Source organism: Diaporthe amygdali (assembly GCF_026229845.1).
Source record: "Diaporthe amygdali strain CAA958 chromosome Unknown NODE_11_length_1138210_cov_64_948100, whole genome shotgun sequence".
In the NCBI taxonomy this organism is placed as follows: domain Eukaryota; kingdom Fungi; phylum Ascomycota; class Sordariomycetes; order Diaporthales; family Diaporthaceae; genus Diaporthe; species Diaporthe amygdali.
Genome location: NW_026517031.1, coordinates 954,020 through 975,997, shown reverse-complemented (window position 1 = coordinate 975,997; position 21,978 = coordinate 954,020). Strand labels below are relative to the sequence as shown.

The window sequence follows — 21,978 nt, the reverse complement described above, 5'->3', positions numbered from 1 at the left end:
CGACCTAGGAGCGATCCATGAGATCTCCACCGGCGATGCTGTTGGATGATGAGCTCCGCCCACTGGTGTTGAAACCATCAGGAACCAACAGATCGTGCACTGCCACCTTGGGGACCTGAGGCACGGGAAGCTTCCGCTGGTTTCCGTCAGGCCTGCTCATAATGTCCGACAAGGACATGCCGGTCCTCACACTACTCGTTGCTCCGCTTGCGGGCGGGGGGTTAGGGAACTGCTGCTCGGGCTGAGGCTCCAGAGGAGCAAGTGCAGGTGTGTGGTGCCCTAATGAGAGTTGCCTGAAGGGCGGCAGCTCATAAGTGGCTTGGTAGGAAGGTCGCAGGCGTGGAGAATGAGCTGGTGTGGCGAGAGGCGTGTGATCAGGCGTGGGAGACAGAGAGTCGTGAGAGAAGGTTGGCGACGAGGGAGCAGTAGAGTTGGGAGAGTTGGGCCTGGACCTCTTAGCGTGCCTGTACGCGTGCGAATAGTGGTCGTCGTGATGCTCCTCCTGCGAGTTGGATCTTGACATGTGGTAGGCTGATAGTGAGGGCAGGTTGCCACGGGAGCCGTGAGAGCTGTGAGAGTAGTAGGGGTGGAATCTCGAAGAGTGGTGGCTTGCTGAAGGGGCCATCAGGTTGTCACGCTCGACCTGGTGGGCAGCTTTTGCGAGCATGGTGATGTCCATCGGCCCGCTGCCATGGGGGCTACCAGAGGGGCCTCTTCCAAAAGGAGGCACAGTGTTGTGCGGCAGGACAAACTGGGAGTACGAGTGAGGAGGCGACACATTGGGCGACGACAGAGAAGAGGGAGGCGCTGAACGGATGTTCTTTGGAGCCGGGGGCGGCATCATGTCACCGGGCTGCAGGCCACTCATCATCTGGTGTGGTTGCTGGCCCTTGTTACCCCGTCTCGAGTTCGGGTTGCTGTGTATCCTCGAGTGTCGAGTCAATTCATCTGAGCGGGAGAACTTCTTGCTGCAGCCCGGGAAGTTGCAGGCGTGCGGCTTCTCGCCCGTGTGAGTCCTGATGTGTCTTGTCTGATGCTCCAGACGGTGGAAGGCCTTATCGCAGAGCGGACACTTGTAGGGCCGGGGGAGCTCGTTGCTGACCTCGGCAGGCTGGCCGGTGGGCAGGGGCCCGTTCGGCCGAAGAACAGAGACGGAAGCCATGTCGCTTGGCTCGTTGTGCTGCTGGGTGGGGGACTGTGACTGGCTGGTGCTGCCACTATTGGTGCCGCTGTTGGATTCTTGGTGTTCCGGAGCGGCAGGCGCCGAGGAATCGGGGTTCAGCAGATTTGCAAAATCTACTGCTGACTGTGACCGTTGCATGTGATCGCCCTTCTCTGGATTAACCAGGCCCAACACGCCAACCAAATGAGTAGTCCTTGGTGACTGGACGTCCTGCTTCGTCGAATCTGCTGCGCTTGTGGCAGCAGTCGGTGGAGGGTTTGTGTGAGTACTGGTCGTCGACGACGGTGGTGGTGAGAATGTTGTTGTAGTGCGGGAGGTCGAGGACGACGTTGTTCAAGTGACTTAGTCTCCCAGCCAAAAAGGATGGGAAAGCTTTGGACCCGGTTGGTGCAGGTATACTTATGGTGTTTTGATATTGTGGGAGTAGTGAGTAGATTGGTTGTTGGTTTTGGACGGGTTGGGGAAGATCGGATCTATGGCTGTCTGGGGAAAAGGGGGTTTTAGGGAGGAAAAAAAGAGGCAGCGGAGGGCCTTGGGGGGTAGGAGGAGGGGAGCCGAGATCTTTTTAAAAACGATCCATGGATGGCGCCTTTTTTCCCAGCGTCAGGCCTGGCGGGTCGCCCAAAGTCACAGCACGTAATGAACGGGTACAGTGCAGTCAGTGTCCAGCGCAGCGCAGCGCAGCGCAGCGCAGCGCAGTGCACGCAGGACCCGATGGATGTACCCATGTACCTAGGTACCCTTGTACCTCTGTCCCTCTCCCGCCGAGCGCTGCTCTGCTCTGCCCAGTGGCCCCAGTGGGCTGCCCACACCCCGGTCTTTGGGGGGTACCCCTGACACACCTCCTGGGCGGGTCAGGGAGAGAGACCTTGTGTGGAGAGCGCTGAGGTTGCGACCGGGGGAGGGATGCAGAGGCAGGGCGACATCTTAGCACTGGCTGCTGCGAGCCATCGCGGGGGTACGCCTAACAATCGCCAGACAGGGAACCCAAGGAAATCCAGCCCTCGCCGTGCCAGGTACCTGGGTACTTGGATACATCCCACTCCCACTCCACCCCATGCCCGCTCGACCTATCTGCCCACCCTCCACCCGTCGTCTGTCTAGGTGTCTGTCTGTTTGCCCAGTCACTCACTCCCTCATCCCTCTTCTTGCTCTATCTCAGGTGGGTACTGCAGATAGACAAGAATAGTGATGGAGGAAGGGAAGCTTCCAAGGTTGGAACACAATCCAATAGATCCTCGTCCGTCACAGCGCGGGAGGACAACACTCTATCTAGCCAGCATATCTATTGTCAGAGTGTCGCTCAGTCAGCCCACACAACGCTGCCGTGCGAAATATCATCGGCGGTCAACACCATCGACGGGCTGGCTGTTGACACCGCTCTGCAGGCAGAGACAGATGCGACAAGAAACCGGCCATCCTGCACGCTCTCTCTCACATAATCGTAGCACATTATACTCCGCCTCGGCGCATTTGCTTGACCCTGCCGTACTGTAACCCGCACGCACGGTAGCCTTCATGCAACGGACCGGCAAGCAGAGGCAGCCAAGCAGCACTCTCTCCCACATTCTCCCATATACCTAGTACAACGGTACAGTACTGATTTGAGACTACGGTACTGTCGTCTTGTACAGTACAATAATTAGTTACATGGCGCACCGATTCGATACGATCGGCTCAGAATCACCCCAGAGTCGTGACAGACAGACAATCTGGGGTCCCCGCCCGGCTCCATGCCCTTGCTCCATGCCCAGCGCAATGCCCACGCCCATGGAGACACACTCAGTCAATGGCTCTCCGCTAGCGGGGCGCTTATCTTGCCAGTCCCTTCGGCGTAATACGGTACGGAGCTTGGTCACTTCATGTGCTCTGCGCAGGCTGAGGGCCATCCTGTGGATGATGGGCACTGCTCCTGGGGAGCCTCTGGAGTCCCTCAAACCACACTGTACTGTACCTGCTGTGGCCTGGTTTCACTCATCTCCCGGGCCAACACGAAGCCGGATAAGCGTATACCGTGGGAAGCATCTCTCTAATATTCAGGCATGGAACAACTCAAAGCCACTTGAGCGAGCAAGACGATTGGCGTGAGCTTGACGAAGAATGCCCAATGGAGACAGATAACAATCCTTCTCTTCGGCTGTTGATCAAGGGCCGGTGTGATGGTGGTACCGAAGGACTGGTTCATTGGGCATAGGCGCCCTCGTCAACAATATCGACGTGAAGCTTATTCTCCTCTGGCGGCTGAGACTCGCCGGATATGGCATGGAAAACCTGTGGCGCATCTCATCTCAGCAGTCCATGGCGAAAAAGTTGGCCGGAATTGCGAGACCGTGGGAAATTCCTAGGAGCACAACAAGTAGTGCCGGAGTCCCTCGTCCACCATCCCGCAGTGTCCACCACGATACTATGAATGTAGACTTCATGATGACCCTTGCCGTCGGCTCGGCACAACGACAGCAACCACACATGCCAACGATGCCTTCTACCCGCGGCTGGAGGTGCAGTCGGAATTTCGTACCACAAATGATCAGATCAAACCATTCGGGTAGCTGAAGGGTTTGCGGAGAGTGGCCCGTGGGGGGTCCAGATACCGGGGAACGGGGTAAAGGGGGGGTTAATCGATTTTCCCCGGACTGGTGACGCACTCTCTTGGCTCTCTCGTGCTGGCACCATGGCGTGCTTTGCGCCTCTCTGCGCTTCTCTGACTCTTCATTTCCCAGCAAGGCCCTTTCTCTTGGTTAGACCAAGACGAGGCCTTCTTTGCTCTCGGCCTTCGGTGACAAGTTACCCCAGCCGCGGGCTACCGTGTTATCAGGCCTGCGCAGGAACCGCCATCCCCAGCCTAGGCCGCCGTCGTTGCGCCCGATAGGAGGGCACCCTGGGGAAAACGTGGGGAGAGCTACTTGGACCCGGGAAATCCTCGTGTGGGGGCGTGTGCCTAGAAGAGATAAGGAAAGTGTCCGAGTAGGCTTGCCATGGCTTAGAAGCTGAAAGGCCATGGCCCAACCTCGCTCAAATTTCGGCACCGCCTGTAAAAGCCTGAAGCTTGTTGGAATTCTAGTGATGACAACATCGATCATAGCAAAATTCTGCTTGTTTGCATTTCCAAACGCATGGCTAGACGCATAGCCCCACTTACCTCCATGTCTCAAGCTGGCATGTTCGTCTAACAGCACTCTGCCAGTCAGCCGGCCCCAGGGAGGCAAACCGGCAGCAAAACTCACCCTGCATAGCAGACCTTCGACTCATTTGATGGTTGATCTTTTCCACTTGCTGGCAATTTAGGCGCAACGGCGTAAGACACTGGGGTGCTAAGCATGACTAGATTCCGGGGTAAACTGTCCGAATAATTCGCCAGATGCTTCCAGAACGCAGAGGTTAGGTCGCATTGCCTGCGGGCTACGGCATACCTGGATTTTCACGATGCTTCTCTTAACAGCATCGCTTTGCAACCTTTTTTGACTAGGGAAAGTGGCGATATGTATGTCCTTTGCTCACCGCTGAAGTTCCCTTTAACTCGGCTTGCGATATGTACGCTACCGTACCTCTGGTCATGATTTTCGAAATTGCCTCGGCTGTCAACCCATCAAACAAGAGATCGGGTCGATGAGTGCTAATCACTGAGACAAAGAGAGGCTCGGCCTCGGCCTCATTATTTCAGTTCAGAGTCTGGCCAGGCCAAGCGAAGACAAACTATCAGGAGCGACCGGTTGGAGCCGTGCTTCTTTCTCGTCAGCTAGCTGGTTCCATGCCATAGCACATGTCAGCATCTCCCCAGGCCGTTGGCCGTTGGCCGATGGACATGCAGGGCGTGCAACCCCAAAGCTTATCACAAGAACGCGAGTCTGCTCCGCAAGACATGACGTCGACACACTCCACGCCAGTGGCCAGTATCTGCATAGTGTTCGAGGCTCAAGCAGACCAAAGAGTAGCTCGTTGCATGCGGGTGAGGAATGCTGGCTCCCACGCAGTGCTGGCTGACATGTGACGACGAAGCAGAAGCTCGAAGCCCAAAAGAAAGAAAAAAAACCGCTCCCCCTTAAGTCTTCCCCACGAGCTTGCACCTGTCGGCTGCGGGGAGCTGATCTAGGGCTGCCAAGCTGCAGGCGCTGGCCCTTGAAACTACACCCGCGATCCAGCGAGCCCAGTCAAGCCCAGTCGAGCCCAGTCAAGCCCAGTCAGCGAGGGACGGACTGCCTGAACAGGAAGGCCGACCCAGGCACATTTCAACCCTCCTCTGTCTACGAATAGTAACCAAGCTCCCTGGCTCCCTAACCCTCTCAGCCTTGCCCGCCAAGTGCCGCCTTGGCATCGCAATTATGATCCCATCGCAATGATGATTGCATTGTTTGATGACACGTCTGGACAACGAGTCAGTCGAGACAGATGGTCTGGACCGCATCCGAGCGCTGTGAGGTCTCTGCAGTGCTGCCGCACGCCTCCAGGTCTCGCAGGTCTTCGCAGGTCTTCGCAAGTCTCGCGTCTCCCTGCCTGCCTGCCTAACCCCCAGCAAAAGGGTCCAAGCTACGTCAACTGTCCTCTCGCCTCTTGCCCCAACTTGGCAGGGACGACAAAAATCTGCTCGACGACTCCGTATTTCTCGGGGAATTTCATGGAAGAGACGCTGGACCTGCTGCATACATGATCTGGCAGCTCTCCCATCGACCGGCCTTCCATGCCGGCGGGCTGACGGGCGTCGTCCGACGATGGGAGCCCCTGCGATGATCCTCCGTGGGCCTCTGTGCAGTGAAGAGAAGGCTGCTGTTGTTGAGAAGGTCTCGACCAAAGCCCTGCTGGTCCCGCCCGGCCAGCCAGCCTGGCAGAACCCGGGCAGAGAAGCACCGCAGATTTCCCCGGGCAAGTGATTTATTAGCGGGGGCTCCACTGCCTTGGGCCCTGGGACTGGGGCTCAGTACGGAGTACTGACATACCGTAGCTATAGAGCATAGCATCAAAGCACATGGGGGTCCTTTTTGTCACTCTTCCCCAGTTTTCCGCCCCACAAAGCTCGCGATGCGAATCTGCCCGAGCCTTTGGGGGCCGAATCTGGGCAGGACGATACGCCCTCCTCCGCCATTACCACGATGATTGCCTCTTATGCAATCTCGCCTACGCAGACAATTCAATACCGGCCTCGCGCGGGCTCCAGACATCCATACCTGGACTTACACCCCGACTTGGGGGAAATCTCAATCACATGTCAGCACGAACTTTTTTTTTTCTCTCGGCCAAGAGGACCCAATCAAGTCGGGATAGCTCCGGCCCTTCCAAAGGTGCAAATGGTCGCAGGCTTCCATTGGTCCGAATGGGCCGAATTCGAGAATGAACGTCAGGATCTGTCAACTCGCGCCCCAGCGAATGAGTGGCTATTTCGGCGCATGTATCTCCGTACACACACCACACACCTCATCCTCTAGCCGTCCGGATGCTGTCCCTTGCAGCTCCCTCCAGACGTGTTCCTGGCCATACCATCCGGATCTGGAGGCGTTACTCAATGTCGACTTCCAAATCGAGTCAACTGCGTCTCAAGGAAGATTCGATATGGCATCTCTGGCATCTCTGGGCCTTGGCCTCTCTGCAACCGGTTCCACCCGTGCCTATTCTCTGATTCGGAACTTGGGCGAAACGAGCCGCAGGTTTTGACCTAGCTAGGGGTTTCGGTCGGATGTCCCGGTGCGCTGAAGGAAAGCGTCCAGGGCTGATCGTGTCATTTTTGTTGCAGGGAGGAGCCAACAGCCGCGCAAATCACCCAGAGGCAAACGATGGTGTCCTTCAGGAAGGTCGCATATCTGCCATGCCAGAAAACCTCCAGGATTCCTTGGGCTGACTTGTCAGCTCCATCAGCAGCGTGCCGAGGGCGTCGTTCGTGATTTGTTACTCGCTTCTCAACAACGGACAACAGCACTGCCCCTGCCCTGGCGCCCAGGGCATCCCCAAGGGGCAGCAGCGAGCACCCGCAAGCCGCACCCCCCTCCTTGACACCGTGGCTTCGGATTCCTTCCGACAGGCCCTGGGTGTTCGGTAGAAAATGCTCCCCAAATCCGACGTCCAGACGACAACACGCCAAGCGGCTGTTATCCTTATCACCGCTCAGCCTCTGGGCAAGTCGCACTTTGGTGTTTAAATGATAGACTCTGGCGGGTAGCGCATAATTGTCCTTTCCTCGGCATATCCGTTAGTTGCCATGGCGTCCACGATGGTACCGACCGTAGCCAAGAGGGAGCGCCGGGGCGCAATCACAAACCGTATCCCGAATATTAACCCCACGTCGGCACGATGCTGAGTCTGTTATTGGGATCTCTATCCCTGAAATGATAGCATGTTGTGCTCTCCTACGGGTGCGATTCCGCTGTATTCTTCCACTTTCCTTCCCTATTGGGGCGGTTTTCCCCTTATCTAGGCGGAAGCATACACTGTTCTAGGGAAAGGCCCGGGATCAGACTTCAGACCGTACGGGCGCACACACAAACACAGGTCTCGAATCTCCTGAGGAGGCTTTGCGACCCCAGATTCTGTCCAGGGTCGATCATCAGGGGGCTCCAACTTGCGGGGTGGGAATGTTACATCTCCAGCCAGGGTCGCTGATAGCGGAATTAAAGGTCCACCAGAACGTCGGTTGTCTGTCGTATCAACGCATCACCTCGTCTTACGAAGCGCAGAGTGGCTTATGAACCGGACACAAGATGACAGTGGCTTGCAGGCTCGCTCCTCAACTGTCAGCCAACAGCTGTCAGCTGACAAGGCAATAGTGCGGTTGGCAATTTTTCCGAGCACCTTAGAGCTCTTGATGGTGTGGCCCTGAGAGCAGCGACCTCATCAGTGACAGCGAGTCCTTAGTGAGCAAGGGCCTCAGAAACCCCACGCCCCACGCACCGCCTCAGCTGCGCAATCTCGCTGCAGCTGTCCGTTTACTCCGTTCTCTGAAACCCCGTACCCTCTCCCCTCGGCAAACGATGCGGCTGTGGGGGAAGCCATGGAGACACGAGAAACTCCCATCGTTGGGAAATTTGGATGCTACGAGGCCAGCGTAATGAGTAACACAGTGCGTGGCCATTGCGCTCCGCCCTTAACCCCCCAAACATGCGTCGGCACGGGCGTGGTCGCAGTATTGCTCGGAGAGACAAGGGGAAGTGAGAGGTCACTTTTGAGATAAAATGGCACGGTAGAACCTGAGATGTGAAATTCAGATGCAACGGCGAACGAACGCATCCCTTTTCAGCGGAGCACGGTGATTCGCTCTGTCCTACCCACCCGCCTTAGGACTGCATTGTAGATGACTCCAGTGATCTTTTGAACGCCAGCGAAAAGCTGCAGGAGTACTTTGGCTCATAAATCCGAGCTCAGAACTCATATTATCAGCGTTGTTGGTAGTAGCATCATTTTCTGGTGACGAGCTCAGGTAAGCACGTAGACCAGGTGTTCAACGTACCTGGGTACCCCACACTCTCCAGCATGTGCAGTGGCGAGAATGTGGGGAGGCGCGTCTAAATGTTCCTTCCAGGGAACACGCGCCCTCCCGGCAAGCATATCACGTTCAACAGCACGCAGTGCCAGCCATTGCGGTCAATGAGGCAAGTGTTTCCGCCTCCGTCTGATTAAAACCCTTGAGGCTCGAAGCTCTGTTTCCCTGTTTGGTCCCCGGGCATCAAGGCTGGGCGCCATGGAATACCACGAGCGGCATGGGCATGATGTCTGCAGCTTCGATTTGCCCTCAACGCGTACGTAACTCTAAGCAACATCAGCTGTTCTGGCATCCATGATTGTGACAGATCCATCGCTGACACCACGCTCAGACCGACTGCCGACTGTCTCCGCAGCACAGGCGCTCGAGGACCTGGATGCCAATGTTTCGAGATTTGTATCGACCAATCTTCCTGACTTGGACAAGGCCTTAGCAGCCGGCGCTTCCAGCTCGCCGGACGGTGAAGTGGATGCCGGTGGTATACAGAAGGGCCACCTCACCGAGATCTGGGGCCCTCCTGGTGTGGGGAAGACTGCGTTCGGGATCCAGGCCGCTGCAGACGTGCTACGTGATGGCAAAGGTGTCCTCTGGGTAGGTCAGTACTACGGTGGCATCTCTTCATCTTAAGACATCAAGCTAATGCCCAGGCTGCAGACTGCTTCTATCCCGTATCCCGCGAGCGCTTGACGGAGGTCTGCCGAGCCAGAGAAGCTGGCGGTGAGGATGCCGCATCAGACCACCTCGACAAATTTGTCCAATATTCCTGTCCTAGCCTTGCGCATCTCATCGCCCTGGTGTGCCGGCCCACCCGGTCCTCTCTCCCGCCAGATACTGCTCTCATTGTCATTGACTCACTGTCTGCCCTGCTTAATCATGCATTCCCAAGACTACCAGCTCAGAAGGCAGCTCAGAAGGCCAGCGGCAAAGGCGAGACTCCCTATTCGCTGTCTTCAGAGCTATGCTAATTTTCATAGGCCCGTCTATGTCCTCCAAGCGACTGCAGGTGCTTCAGTATGTAGTCAGTGCCTTACAGAAGCTAGCTGCGACTCGTGATGCTGCAGTAGTCGTCCTCACGCAATGTGCCACAAGGATGCAGGCGGAAAAGGGAGCAACTCTGATACCTGCCGTCAACGCTAGCGTCTGGGAACAAGGCATCGCCACGAGATTGGCGCTGCTAAGAGACTGGATGTGGAACGACGGCCACCCATACGGGGCTCGCCTTGCCGCAGTGCAGAAAGTAAATGGCAAGATCGCTTCAGATGGTCTAGACCAGGTCTTCGCCTTCAGTATCGACTCAGTAGGTCGCGTTGCCCCGTGCTATGTCCGGTAACTGCATGCTAAGAGCTCTAGACGGGCTTGAGTCCGGCGCACTTTGATGGACATGCCGCATCTTCCACAACTTCTGGCCCCAAGCGAAAGCTAGACGAGACGGGCTTCGAAGTCCCAGACAGCGAAGATGAAGATTACGGGTGGCAGGAGAAGGACAGCAGCCTCCTACCAGGGATGCCACCACAGTGGCAAGGCAGTGAGGACCTGATCCTTGGGCAAAACCATGAGACCGAACGTGACAGCGATGTCGAAGCCTCCGAGCTCGAAGACGACCGTCCACCTAATAATGAAGAGTAACGAGTCGCTTCAAGCTGGTCGTGATGATCGCATCCGCGGAGCGCCACTAAAAAACTGGAAAGGCAGTTTTGCAAAGACATGCGTAACAAGCACGCACGCACCTGCACTTTTCCCAATATGCCTCTGAGGCCCTATCGTCGTCCCCAGGCCCGCCCCGCCCCGCCAATACAATCTTAAAATGCTGGGGTAAAAAATATCGCGGTCGGCCGAACATCGGCACGATAGGCCCTTCTGTGGATCCTCTCGTACCGGATTTCAATCTCGGTCAATCCCGCTCGCCTCGCCGCCAAAATACTCGGCGCATGTACGACGCAATGAGCCCGAAGAACGCCATTCCAAGTTTGACGGCCGTTGACAGTGCGGTGTCTTCGGGTCATCCTGACTAAGTACTCCCTTGAGCTACTCAGGCTGACTACTGACGACCGACGCACGACATGCCAGTGCCTGCGACAGGATGCGACTGTTGAGCAGAACAGACGGCCTGAGCTTCTGGAAACGGGACCTGCATATGTGGGCACGGCTCTTTTTGTGCGAGGCATTTAGCTAAGGTGATCTGCGCTCCAGCGTATCACCCTTTGGAGTCTCCAGTGAGTCCTTCAAAGATATGTCGTCGCAACTTAGCTCCGGGCTGCTTACGAAGTTGATTCGATTCTATACGCTGTCATGATCATGTTCAGCCATGACTGGAAAGCAACGATATGTCCGATCAGCGAAAGCGATTGGGTTCCATGAAAGGTACCCAGCACCTGACGTTGGCAGACAGCCACAAAGTCAAGCTTGCCGTCCCGTCGAGCCCACCATCTCTCGATCGCGCATGCATGATCCACTTTTCCTTCCGCACCTACTGTGGTACAGTAAATTCGATTGTGTACATCATCGCGGAACGTGGGTCGTGGTCTAGGTTCGGCCACAAGCCGAGGCGCGACTGAGCAGGGCGTAGGAGATGATTGATACGTTGACACTCTGGTGTCCAACAGCCATTGCGATTCAATATGTTGCAGATGCTAGAGGCTGGGGAAAAGTACAGAACAGAGTAAGCCGGATCTCGTGGGTTGCATCTGCCCGCGATGTTGAAGCTGTGCTATCAGAAGCATCTGATATCTGAGGAGTCTGGCACCACTTTCCCCTCTTAGTGGCATGTTAGCAGCGGATCTACCCGGCTTGGACCAAGGACCCTGACTGTGGCAATGATCAGCGACGCAGACATTTCCTTTCGTCAAGCTCGTTTCAATGCATGCGACTGACTGACAGCCCTCGCGTCACTGACACCTCGACGGCGATAGCTTGCATCGGAATGCAAGCAAGCTTTCCCGCTCTGCCGTCCAACCACTGCCTGCCCCTCGATCGACTGCATTGAATGCCACCGGCTCATGGAGGGAGGAGCCCCTGTCCCTGCTCTCCTCCAAGCTGGATGGACTCGCCAAAGGCCTCTGATGGAATCCGGCCGTTCGGAAGCATGTGATCGTTATGCCTGCGATTGTGTGAACGCATCGCAGCGACAGACTCACGGTGAGACAGGCAATGATTCTTTTTCTAAGCCACTTGAGTGATTCAACAGCCTCCTTCTGCGGTGTGTGAACTTCAATATATATATATGTCCCATGCAATGTCGGTCGGCGCCGCAAGTTGTGGAGCCCCGCCTGCTGCAGAGCCTCGCCCGTCGAGTAACCTCTGGGGTGATCTCGGGACTGAGAATGGTCTGACGTCCCCGCATTGGCGGGGGTACATTGGCCCCAGATTCTGCTATGCACCTCTCCCTGATCACCGCAGGCACTGTGCGAGGGACGTTGTGCTCGATGTATCCGAGACATCTCATCAACAAGACCGCCGCCGCTGCGTACTACCGGGTCTTCGAGCGGGTGATCTACGAGAACTACGATGCTTACTGGGGAAGGGCTTTGGAAGGGGGCTGGAACCTTTGTCATCGATCGTCATGGTCCTGTCCTCCTCGGTGTGCAACCCCTGCCCGGCGCGCCCGGGGGAATGGACCAAGTCGGGCAGGCCTTTCGACGGAGGTGTTGCCTCGGCCGTCGATCGGTCACGGTCTGGCCTGGCCCTGAACTCCCCTCTCTCTCTTGCTAGCCAGGGCGAGAGCTTCGGTTTGGAATAGAGACGCCGGAGCTGCTGGCGTTTATGCTCGGCCACAGGGGCCTTCCTGTCTCCGGGCCCCGGGTTTGTGTATTCACATGCGGCATCCGCCTTAAGGGCAATGGAGACTCGGCTTGACTGGAAAGTCAGACCTGCTCCCGGGACCATAGACCATGGGGTTTGAGAGTTCGTGCGTGCATCTAATATGAAGTATGATGGGGAATCGCTGCGAGATGACGCGAGGGCTTACGAAGACTAGGAACAAAGTTGAGCAAATATAGAGACTACTCCTCGTCTAATCCTGCCGGCGTCAATCGTGAAGTGCCTTCGCGATATGGGGTTGGCATGTATGGCGGCTTAGTGCGTGAACCATCGGCCAGAACTCCGCCGTCAAGAACACAGCCTAGCACCCGCAACTTGCTCCCTGGTGCCGATCCATTTGTCTCTGTCAAACTTTACGCGTGGGGTATAAGCGAAATTGCGATCTTAGACCATGAAGGTTGAGAGCTCATCGTTACTGGGGCTGCCCATGAGGGGATACATGAGACCGTGTGCAGGCGATGTCCTACGGACAAGATCCATCATCATCTCAAGAATGCCAGAGCCAAGTACAATCTGTCGACCTCGTTGTACATCAGAGATACACTGCGCAGAGGCCCTACCAGCGCACGCGATTCCTCATCCGAAGCTTCGATGGTTCGGACTAGGCGGATGTGACGATGCCAACCCGGGGCCACCGGTGGTTGTATTCATCAGTGTCGCAGGGCTCATTTTTCTTTTACCATTTCCCTTTACGACGTCCCGTCACATGTATGATGGGCAGTCCTAATAAGGTTCTGACAGTCCTTACACCGGTCAAGGGTGGCTCGCCCAGCATGGTTTTTTTTTTCACACACGGATACCGTTACTATCAGTCGAGGAACACCCGTCTGCGGGCGGAAAGACTCTCTCGTCATTTGGTAGTAGGATGATGAGATATGCTTTTTACTTTTGCACACTCGAGGAAACTCTGACACCCGGATCTATGTGTGAACTTCGGAGGAACCTTGGGAGAATTTGCAAATATCGTTCCCGAGGCGTGGGATTTATAGGCGGACGATTCTTCCTCTCCCGGACTTGAATTCTGGCCGCTGCTGGGACCGAGACGCCCGACTATGTGAAAGGGAGGGATGGTCTGCCTTGGTCAGGGCCCGGGGAGTCGTCTGAAGAACAAGGCTTCACACGATGGATAGACTCGACCGCGCTATTCTGGGCAGCCACCCGCGTGGCGGTGGCAGACTCGACAGCAGTGGTTTCTGGTCAGTGACTGGAGACTATCCATGGGTCGGGGCTGCCGCGGACGATAGGCGGCGGTTGTGTTTGTAGGCCGCCTGGCCTCAGTGGCGTGATGGATGGCCAGGCTCAGACTAACCGTTCCATTCTTCCAGGCGTATGTTCACCCTCGTGCCACGAGAAAGAGCATGTACACTCGCCCGGTGGCATTCACATTCATATCCTCGTGTATGGCGAGGCTCTGTCCTCCTTGTGGCGTGCCCGTCTATGTATTCTCAGGGGGAATGGATATCTGGTGTGATGGCGAACGAGTAGTTGCGAGTCTCAGATATAGCCTCTCAGCCGTTGAGTAGCAGTTGAGTGGCAGTGAAGTCCATAGAAGACTGGCATATGTAAATATTGTCGATTTGGAGCCATGCCCCAATTATGTGTAGATGCCACATACAGTTTCCCGTTCTCGCGATTGAAAATTAACAGTGGTTGCTTTTGATCGATGCGACCCTTCTATTAATAACCAATCTATCCCCGTCGCCTCACATGTGCTTACTTTGCGGCTCTCAAGTCCGCTTCGTGTGTGTGCCTTCCAAACGCCGTTCAACCAATTGACGATATCATCGCCCAGCCCCGTATGTCGTCCCTTATAGCATGTTGTCTTCCGGGACTGCCACGCTCACCTCATGCAGTCCGTCCCCGAAATATCCCACCCGAATCAGTTGCCCAAGTAGCTTCGAATAGCGCCCTGAAGCTTGGTCGCGCCCTCTCCCAGAACCTGGGTCAGGTTTTCCAGGTCATCGCCGGCGGTGATGCCGAATTTTCGAACGAAGTCCTTGGCAGCACTCTCCAGGTCGCCATAATCTTCACCGTTGTCCTCTTCCTCTGGTCGGCCAAAGTAGGCATTGGACGATATAGCCGTGGCGCCCTCGAAGCCTTGTAGACGGGTCTTGGCCTCGGCTTGAGCAGATGGGTCGAACGAACCCTTGCCGAAGAACTCGTCAGATGAGATACCCTTCTGGTTCCCAAATTTGCTTCGTGCGTAGTTCTCCCCATCGTCTTCAATAACGTTAGTGGATTGCACAAGACCCGCGGACCGAGCACACAGAACTTACCATTAGAGGAAGACGCCTTGATAGGCCCGACAGACCCAAAGCCACCGACCGCTTTCTTTTGCGCTGCAGGTTTGTTGCCCCCGATTTGACCGAAGCCCAGACGGCCCATGCCCATACCTAGCCTCTCCATTTCCGAGGCGGACTTCTCGCGCGTGTGAGATGCCGAACCGTAACCTCCGCGTGGCGGGCTGACGGGAGTGGGGGCGACAATGTTGCTGGAGTCGCTCTTAGTGGCACCGGCTTTCTTGGCTTCGGCCTCCTCCTCGTCGGGGTTGTAGCCCAGCTTCTCGATGCGCTCTGCTTCCTCCCTAGCCTTCTTCTCCGCCTCATCGAAGTCAATATCAGCAGTTGTGACCTTCTTCGCGCCAAGCTTGGAGCCCGCCTTCTTTGCGCCCAGAACGTTCGTCTTCCGAGCGCCGGTTGGACCCTTCTTCAGCGCTGCTGAATGTGTTATACGGCTAGCAGCAGGCTTAGAGTCGGCGGAGTCGGTTCGAGAGAGGGGCGAGGCAGTGCGCGCGATATCCTTTCCGGAGCCATTCGCTTCACCAGCCTTGAGGAAAGGAGATGGAGTGCGGCCGATGACAGACGGGGTGCCGGTTCGGGATACAGGCGGGGTGGGTTTTTTGATGGACGGCTTGTCCCAAGAGGAGAAGAAATCGTCATCTGGCTCCCCGGCCGGTGTGGAGGTGCCGTCAGCAGTATCGCCGTCGGTAATGACAACCTCACCAGGATACCTAGTGGTGGTCAGTCAAGCTGTAGGACAAAGGCGAATGGGGCGCTGGTGACATACTCTTGGGCGTCCCTAGCTGCCCGCTTCTTGAGTTCTTCCTTGTACTTGGTTGCAGCGTTGGACTGATACTTGGTCTTTGGATCCTTGCTGTTCAGGGCGGCAGTCCCGCCGTTCTGCTGGAAGAACTTGGTGGCGGACTCGTTTCCGCCAACCTTCATGACACGGAGCTGGTCCCATTGCCACTCTAACCCGATATCAGCGGTGCCGCCGGATGTATGCGATTCGCAGTGGAGACTTACGGTCGAGGTTGGTAGATCGAACAAAGGAGATGTGGACACCGAGGTTCCGATGGTTTGACGAGCAGTCAAGGCAGAGGTAGATGCCGAAGGGTACGGAGGTCCATGTTGGGTTCTTCTGTCCACAATCGAAGCAGATCTGTGGGGGGCAAGAGAAGTGAGCAAGAGCGGAGGGAGAAAGGTAGAAGGTTCAGCTCGTCCGGGATGGTGACAAGCATTCTGGTGTAGACCAGGGCGCATTGCATATGACACTACGAACCTTGTTTGCTGGCTTTGTCTTCAATTTCTCGAAGATCTTCAGCGACTGCTGCTTGGACGCAAGCCCGCTCATTTTGGCGACGGAAGACGTTCGGCGCTGGAGGGTGGAGTATTGGATTGGCCTACAATGCAGGAAGTACAGACGGATTGCCTAGTTATTGTGTTTCCCAGAGGCGACGAGGCGGCAGCTGAGCAAGTGGGTGGGCGACGATATGCTGTGAGATGGATTAAGGGGTTGAAAGGGACAGCGCGACGAATTAATTGCAGTGAAGCCCAATACCACCGACTAAGCGCATAGGTCCCGCAGTGCGGCAGCGACCACTCACTCTCTTTTGCTGTGGTGGCTTCTGATTTGCAGTCTAGCCTTGTCGAGCCTAGTGCTTCGGGCCCCACACCCCTGCTTCCAAGGCTGGTCCAGCATTCAAGCTCCAGATTCTTGGGCTATAGTGGACATCTGATGAACCCACCTTTCTCTCTTACCAGAGAAAAGCTTCAATCTCATTGCGCCTCGTCCGGACCTACTTTCACTGCCACTGAGCAATGGAAGCGTTTCAGCAGCCAGGATGAAGACAATCGCAACCGCGTCAATCTTGCGGCCGGCCACCCTCCTCAGCAGCTGTCACCCTGTGCTTCCTCCGCTCGCCGTGCGGAGGAACTATGCGACGCGGGGAGGCTCCTCGAAACGGCGCTCAGTGACCCCCTTCAACGATGACGGGCACGTGCCATGGACCCAGCTGTCAGGAGCCGAGAAGACTGCCAGGGCAGCGCAGCAATCCTTCAACTTCGGCTTTATCTTGGTCGGCGTTGGCCTGACCGGTGTCGTCGGCTATTTCCTCTTCACAGAGGTCTTCTCGACTGAGAGCAAGACCACTTATTTTAACCGTGCCGTCGACCGGATAAGGACGGACCACCGATGCCTTGAGCTGTTGGGAGATGGCAAGAAGATCAAGGCGCATGGCGAGGAGACTCACAACAGGTGGGCAAGGTCGAGACCAATTGCGTCCTCGGAGCGGACAGACCCGCAAGGGAATCACCATCTCCTGATACACTTTTACGTGAGTTACTCATTTGCCGTGCGCTCGTGTGTCTGAACTTGTCACTGACATTCGAAAAGCTGGAGGGCCCACGCAACAGGGGCTCGGCGCATATACATCTGATCAGATATGCTGGGCACAGTGAGCATGAGTATAAGTACTTTTATGTCGATGTCAAGGGCCATCAGAGAGTATATCTTGAGAACGCCGATGCCAAGTCGCAAGAAGATGGAGGCAGAGGAGGGACAAAGCTCTTCGGCATCAAATGGAGTTGATTTGCATGGCGAGAAGGCAAGGGAGTTGTCGTTGACAATGGAATTACCAATAACCGCATTGTGAGCGTGCATGTGAGATGCGAAGAGGCATTCAATTGTAAAATACTATGAATCATGGCCAGATCCTGCTAGGAACGAGTCTACTGTGCCAACGTCGTCGACACGTGTCGAGTCTTGTCATGGGAATGAAGTCTACGAAGAAACAACCGAGTGCGAGTTCGCATGTGGCGTTCATAACATTGAAATTCATTTTCTCATTCTCCAACGCCCTGTATCGTCTAGCACGACAACAAAGACATCTTGCAACGTGAGCCAATATGTCAGACTCTTCTCCCCGTAGATCGCTCACGCAACTCTCGTCCAGACGAAATGCGATGCAGTATCAGGACGCACAAAAGGAAAAAAGAGCATTAGTCATTTACAGCTTCGACGACACCTTGACCAACGAGCTCCCTCTCTGCAGCGACGCAGCAGCATCGTTGACAAACTCGTCCACAATCTCCTTGGCGTTCTTCTTCTCGTTGCACACGGCGGCGCACTGGCCCATCAGGAACGGCCGGAACTGGTCCATCAGCTCGTCGACGTCGACGTCCTCGACAGCGGCGCCGCCGACGTCCAGGCCCTTGGGCGGCTCCTTCATCTCGCCGTTCATGACGCTGTCCAGGTCCTTCTCGTAGGGCAGGACGCCCTTGGAGGTCAGCTCCTTGATCTCGTCCTGGCGCTGCGTCTCCCAGTTGACGATGTAGGGGTTCTTGCGGACGCGCAGCGGGCGGCCGGTGAAGATGAGGGTGCGGATGGTGTCGTCGAAGCCGGCGGTGCGCACGGCCTCCTTGTGCGACTCCGGGGCGCCGGCCTCCTCGGACAGCACGAAGCGCGTGCCGACCCAGACGGCGCTGGCGCCCATCATCAGCGACGCGGCCAGCAGGTTGCCGTTGTGGATGCCACCGGCGGCGATGACCTGGACAGGCTGGCCGGTCAGGGGGCTCTTGTAGCCCTTGACGGCGTCGACAACGGCGGGGATCAGGATGGTGGTGGGGACGTCGCCGGTGTGGCCGCCGCCCTCGCCGCCCTGGGCGCAGATGATATCGACGCCCAGATCAAGGCACTTCTTGACGTGCTTGGGGTGGCCGATCATGTTCATGTACAGGATGCCATTCTTGTGCAGGCGCTCGACGACGTGCTTGGGCGGGACGCCGACGGCGGAGACGAAGAGCTTGGCGCCGCTCTCGATGACGATGTCGATGAGGGCGTCCAGCTTGCCCTTGGTGTAGTCGTAGTTTGTCTTGCGGGCGCTGCCGCCGACCTGGGGCAGCAACAGGTCGACACCGAAGGGTCCGGACTTGTCTGTCAGGAAGGACTTGAGCTCGTTGATCTGGTCGCGCAACATGTCCGGGGTGTAGTTGACGCCGCCGATGACACCCATGCCGCCGGCGTTGGTGACTGCGGCGGCCAGCTTGGGCCCCGCGGCGACGTTCATGCCGGCGAGCAGGACGGGGTGGTTGATCTTGAAAAGATCAGTGATCGGGGTGCGGATTTTCTCTGTTGTGAGGACTGCTGTCAGTACTGGGGGAACTTGCGGTCTGGGAGGAGAGGGGGAGGGGAGGAGTGTGAGAGGATACGCACGTGGTGAAGCCATCTTGAGAGTATTTGCTATTGTTCGTATGTACAGTCTATCTGGACGAGGCACTGATCCAACAATGGAAGAAGTAGAAGCAAGGAGAAAAAGGAGCAGATGATGTTCAAGAAGTGAAGTTTAGGAACACGGAAGCAAGTCCCGGGAAGGAGAAGGGGTAGGCGGCGCGGGCGCATCGTGCGAGCACACATGTTTGGCGATTGGGTGTGGAGAAGCGATCTGGGGTCAATGAGCCGAGGCACAGGCTCGGTCGTCTGACGATGTGAACCCGGCACATCGGTGCATCGGCGCATCAAGTCGCAGCATCATCGCCGTGCAGATGTGCCGAGGCAGTTCGTCCATTGGCCTCGTCTTCATCTTCACATCTGTTCTATTTTGTTGTGTACTTTTTCATTTGGCTTCCTTAGCTCACTCCGTTTTGCATGGCAGCCATCCAAGACAAGAAAAGCATGACTGATCAGGGCGCCCCTTATGTATCCTGGAATTGGACCAACACGTGTAGATGAACACAGACACGGATCAAGGGGTCTAGGGGTCTAACATGGTAGGAATGGGTGGGCGCAGTGGGCTTAGAGGAGGAAGATGTTCCCGCCGTGACCCAAGCGTGTGCGCCCCGCTAATACCCGGCCCTCTGCCCCATACTTTCCGTCCGCTTGACTCGACCTGGGCTGGTTGCTTGGAGCCTCACTGGGGTCTTAGGCCTGGCTGGCTGGCTGATGCTGGCTGACTGGCTCTGGGTGAGTCGAGTGGGCTTCGGGAGCCGGCCAGGCCTATTGTCAACACACTCTACCCAATCATGACTCGATCCTCTCGGGAAACGGGCCATCTGAGAGGCGAAGGCGATTCTAGAGCACATTCTCATCGACTTCGTCTGGCTCGATGAATATGAGAGCCTTCTCTTCAGGCTTTTCTGCACGCTCTTTCTCCTCCAGATTATGTAGTCATGTCTCGAGAGTGTCATTATCAAGGTCTGCACCAGTCCCGGCCCGCCCACCCTCCTCCGCCGTAGTCAGCGCGCAGAGAAAATCCTTTTCGTCCTCAAACCCAAGGCTCAGACCATCTCGCCAGTCCCAGGAGCCAAAAGCATTCACCCGGTACACCTTGCCCACCCAGATCCGGATAGACCGTGCCAGCGACATGACCGTCGACAAGCGGCCTCGCAAGGCCTATATCGCCTTGGGAAGCAATCTTGGCGATCGCATCGCCGAGATCGAAAGGGCGTGTCGTGAGATGGACGCCAGGGGTATCACGGTCAAGCGGACGAGCAGCCTGTGGGAGACCGAGCCCATGTATGTCACCGACCAGGACCGCTTTGTCAACGGAGCTTGCGAGGTTGGTCATCCCATCTCAACCTATCCTCATCCGTGTGGCCAATAGACTTACACGGAACACAGGTTGAAACCACCTTGGAGCCTCTTGACTTGTTGGACCAGCTTCAGGACATTGAGAATTCCATGGGCCGCAAGAAGGTGATCGACAAGGGGCCAAGGAATATCGATCTTGATATTCTCCTCTACGAGGACGAAGTTGTTCATCACGACAGACTCAAAATTCCCCACGTGGGCATTCCAGAGAGAGAATTCGTGCTCCGCCCTCTGGCAGAGTGAGTGAGCCTCTTCTCCACAGTCTCACTTGGTCTCCCAAGACTCACAACTTACAGACTCATCCCTACCAAGGCAATATATCCAAAGAACCCTTGGAAATTCACCCAGGACTACCTGAACGAGCTCCCGCCGTCATCGCCACCGCTGACAACGCTCACCCCGTTGTCTGTCTCTCAGCCGCCTCTGCAGGCCTGCAAGCCCTCTCGCAAGACCCACGTCATGGCCATCCTGAACATGACCCCTGACTCCTTCTCAGACGGTGGTCTGCACCCAGCCTCACCACAGCCCACCCTCGCAGACACCATCCGGTCCTTTGTCGAGTCCGGGGCCACCATGATCGACGTCGGCGGGCAGTCCACCGCGCCGAACCGCCCCGAGGTCTCCGCCGCGGAGGAGCTGGCCCGCGTCCTGCCTGCCATCAAGCTGATCCGGTCCATGCCCGAGGCGAAGGACGTCCTCATCAGCGTCGACACGTACCGCGCCGCCGTGGCCGAGGCGGCCTCCGAGGCTGGCGCCGACATCATCAACGACGTGTCGGCCGGCGCCATGGACCCTGAGATGCTTCCCACCGTGGCGAGGCTGGGCAAGACGGTCTGCCTGATGCACATGCGCGGCACGCCGGCCACGATGAGCAGCCTGAACGACTACAGCGGCAGCTCCGGCAGCGAGAGCGACGGCCCCGCCGGGCTCACGGGCGACGGGCTCATCCCGGCCATGGCGCGGGAGCTGCTGGAGCGGGTGGCGGCGGCCGAGGCGGCGGGCGTGCGCAGGTGGCGCATCGTCCTGGACCCGGGGCTGGGCTTCGCCAAGCTGGGCGAGCAGAACCTGTCGATCCTGCGGCACCTGCACGAGCTGCGGGCGTGGCCCGGGCTGCAAGGGCTCCCGTGGCTGGTGGGCTCGAGCAGGAAGAGCTTCGTCGGCAAGTTCACGGGCGTGGCGCGGCCGGCGGACCGCATCTGGGGCACGGCGGCGACGGTCGCGGCGGCCGTCGAGGGGGGCGCCGACATCGTGAGAGTGCACGACGTCAAGGAGATGGGCCAGGTCGTGAGGATGTCAGATGCCATCTGGAGGTACTAGAAGCGTCGTGGGTGTGTGAGAGGCTCATGGAAAGTGGTAAGGGGGGAGGGGGCTGCACTGGGTGCTTACTGCGTCCGGGTGGCTTGAGATCTCAACAGCCAGCAGAGAAGCTCAATAAATGGATGAACCAGACAGCTGAAGGCTCGGCGTACCATCTGAGAAAATCCTGATTTCCGCATTGCATGTTGTCCGATCGGATGCATCGTCTTTAATTTCCGAGCAAATCAACTCCACGGTCGATGATATGAACTCAGGCGGAATGCCTGCCTGCCCGCCTGTGCTGCTGCTGCTGCTGCCGCCGCCGCCGCCGCATGTGGCAGGAGAGTGCGGTCCC

General features: G+C 56.9%; 6 protein-coding genes across 6 annotated transcripts; 3 read left to right on the top strand and 3 right to left on the bottom strand.

The window, feature by feature from the left end:
* Positions 1-4: 4 nt before the first annotated feature.
* On the bottom strand, positions 5-1,321 carry J7T55_014576 (DNA-binding protein creA; the record flags this gene model as incomplete). The annotated part of the gene is made up of 1 exon (XM_053142586.1): positions 5-1,321. The coding sequence occupies one exon, from the start codon at positions 1,319-1,321 to the stop codon at positions 5-7; it is 1,317 nt and encodes a 438-aa protein (XP_052994763.1).
* A 7,618-nt stretch (positions 1,322-8,939) lies between these two features.
* Positions 8,940-10,271, top strand: J7T55_014575 (uncharacterized protein; the record flags this gene model as incomplete). The annotated part of the gene is made up of 4 exons (XM_053142585.1): positions 8,940-9,240; positions 9,300-9,410; positions 9,620-9,942; positions 9,996-10,271. 4 exons carry the CDS (start codon positions 8,940-8,942, stop codon positions 10,269-10,271), a joined length of 1,011 nt encoding a protein of 336 aa, XP_052994762.1.
* A 4,069-nt stretch (positions 10,272-14,340) lies between these two features.
* J7T55_014574 (rf gtpase-activating protein) lies at positions 14,341-16,094 on the bottom strand (the record flags this gene model as incomplete). The annotated part of the gene is made up of 5 exons (XM_053142584.1): positions 14,341-14,681; positions 14,738-15,471; positions 15,528-15,711; positions 15,767-15,902; positions 16,023-16,094. The coding sequence occupies 5 exons, from the start codon at positions 16,092-16,094 to the stop codon at positions 14,341-14,343; spliced, it is 1,467 nt and encodes a 488-aa protein (XP_052994761.1).
* Positions 16,095-16,584: 490 nt separating this feature from the next.
* On the top strand, positions 16,585-17,330 carry J7T55_014573 (import inner membrane translocase subunit tim-21; the record flags this gene model as incomplete). Its single annotated transcript, XM_053142583.1, has 2 exons — positions 16,585-17,076; positions 17,136-17,330. The coding sequence occupies 2 exons, from the start codon at positions 16,585-16,587 to the stop codon at positions 17,328-17,330; spliced, it is 687 nt and encodes a 228-aa protein (XP_052994760.1).
* Positions 17,331-17,748: 418 nt separating this feature from the next.
* On the bottom strand, positions 17,749-18,966 carry J7T55_014572 (2-nitropropane dioxygenase; the record flags this gene model as incomplete). Its single annotated transcript, XM_053142582.1, has 2 exons — positions 17,749-18,869; positions 18,954-18,966. The coding sequence occupies 2 exons, from the start codon at positions 18,964-18,966 to the stop codon at positions 17,749-17,751; spliced, it is 1,134 nt and encodes a 377-aa protein (XP_052994759.1).
* A 1,134-nt stretch (positions 18,967-20,100) lies between these two features.
* Positions 20,101-21,644, top strand: J7T55_014571 (folic acid synthesis protein; the record flags this gene model as incomplete). The annotated part of the gene is made up of 3 exons (XM_053142580.1): positions 20,101-20,295; positions 20,358-20,566; positions 20,624-21,644. The coding sequence occupies 3 exons, from the start codon at positions 20,101-20,103 to the stop codon at positions 21,642-21,644; spliced, it is 1,425 nt and encodes a 474-aa protein (XP_052994758.1).
* Between the last annotated feature and the right edge of the window lie 334 nt (positions 21,645-21,978).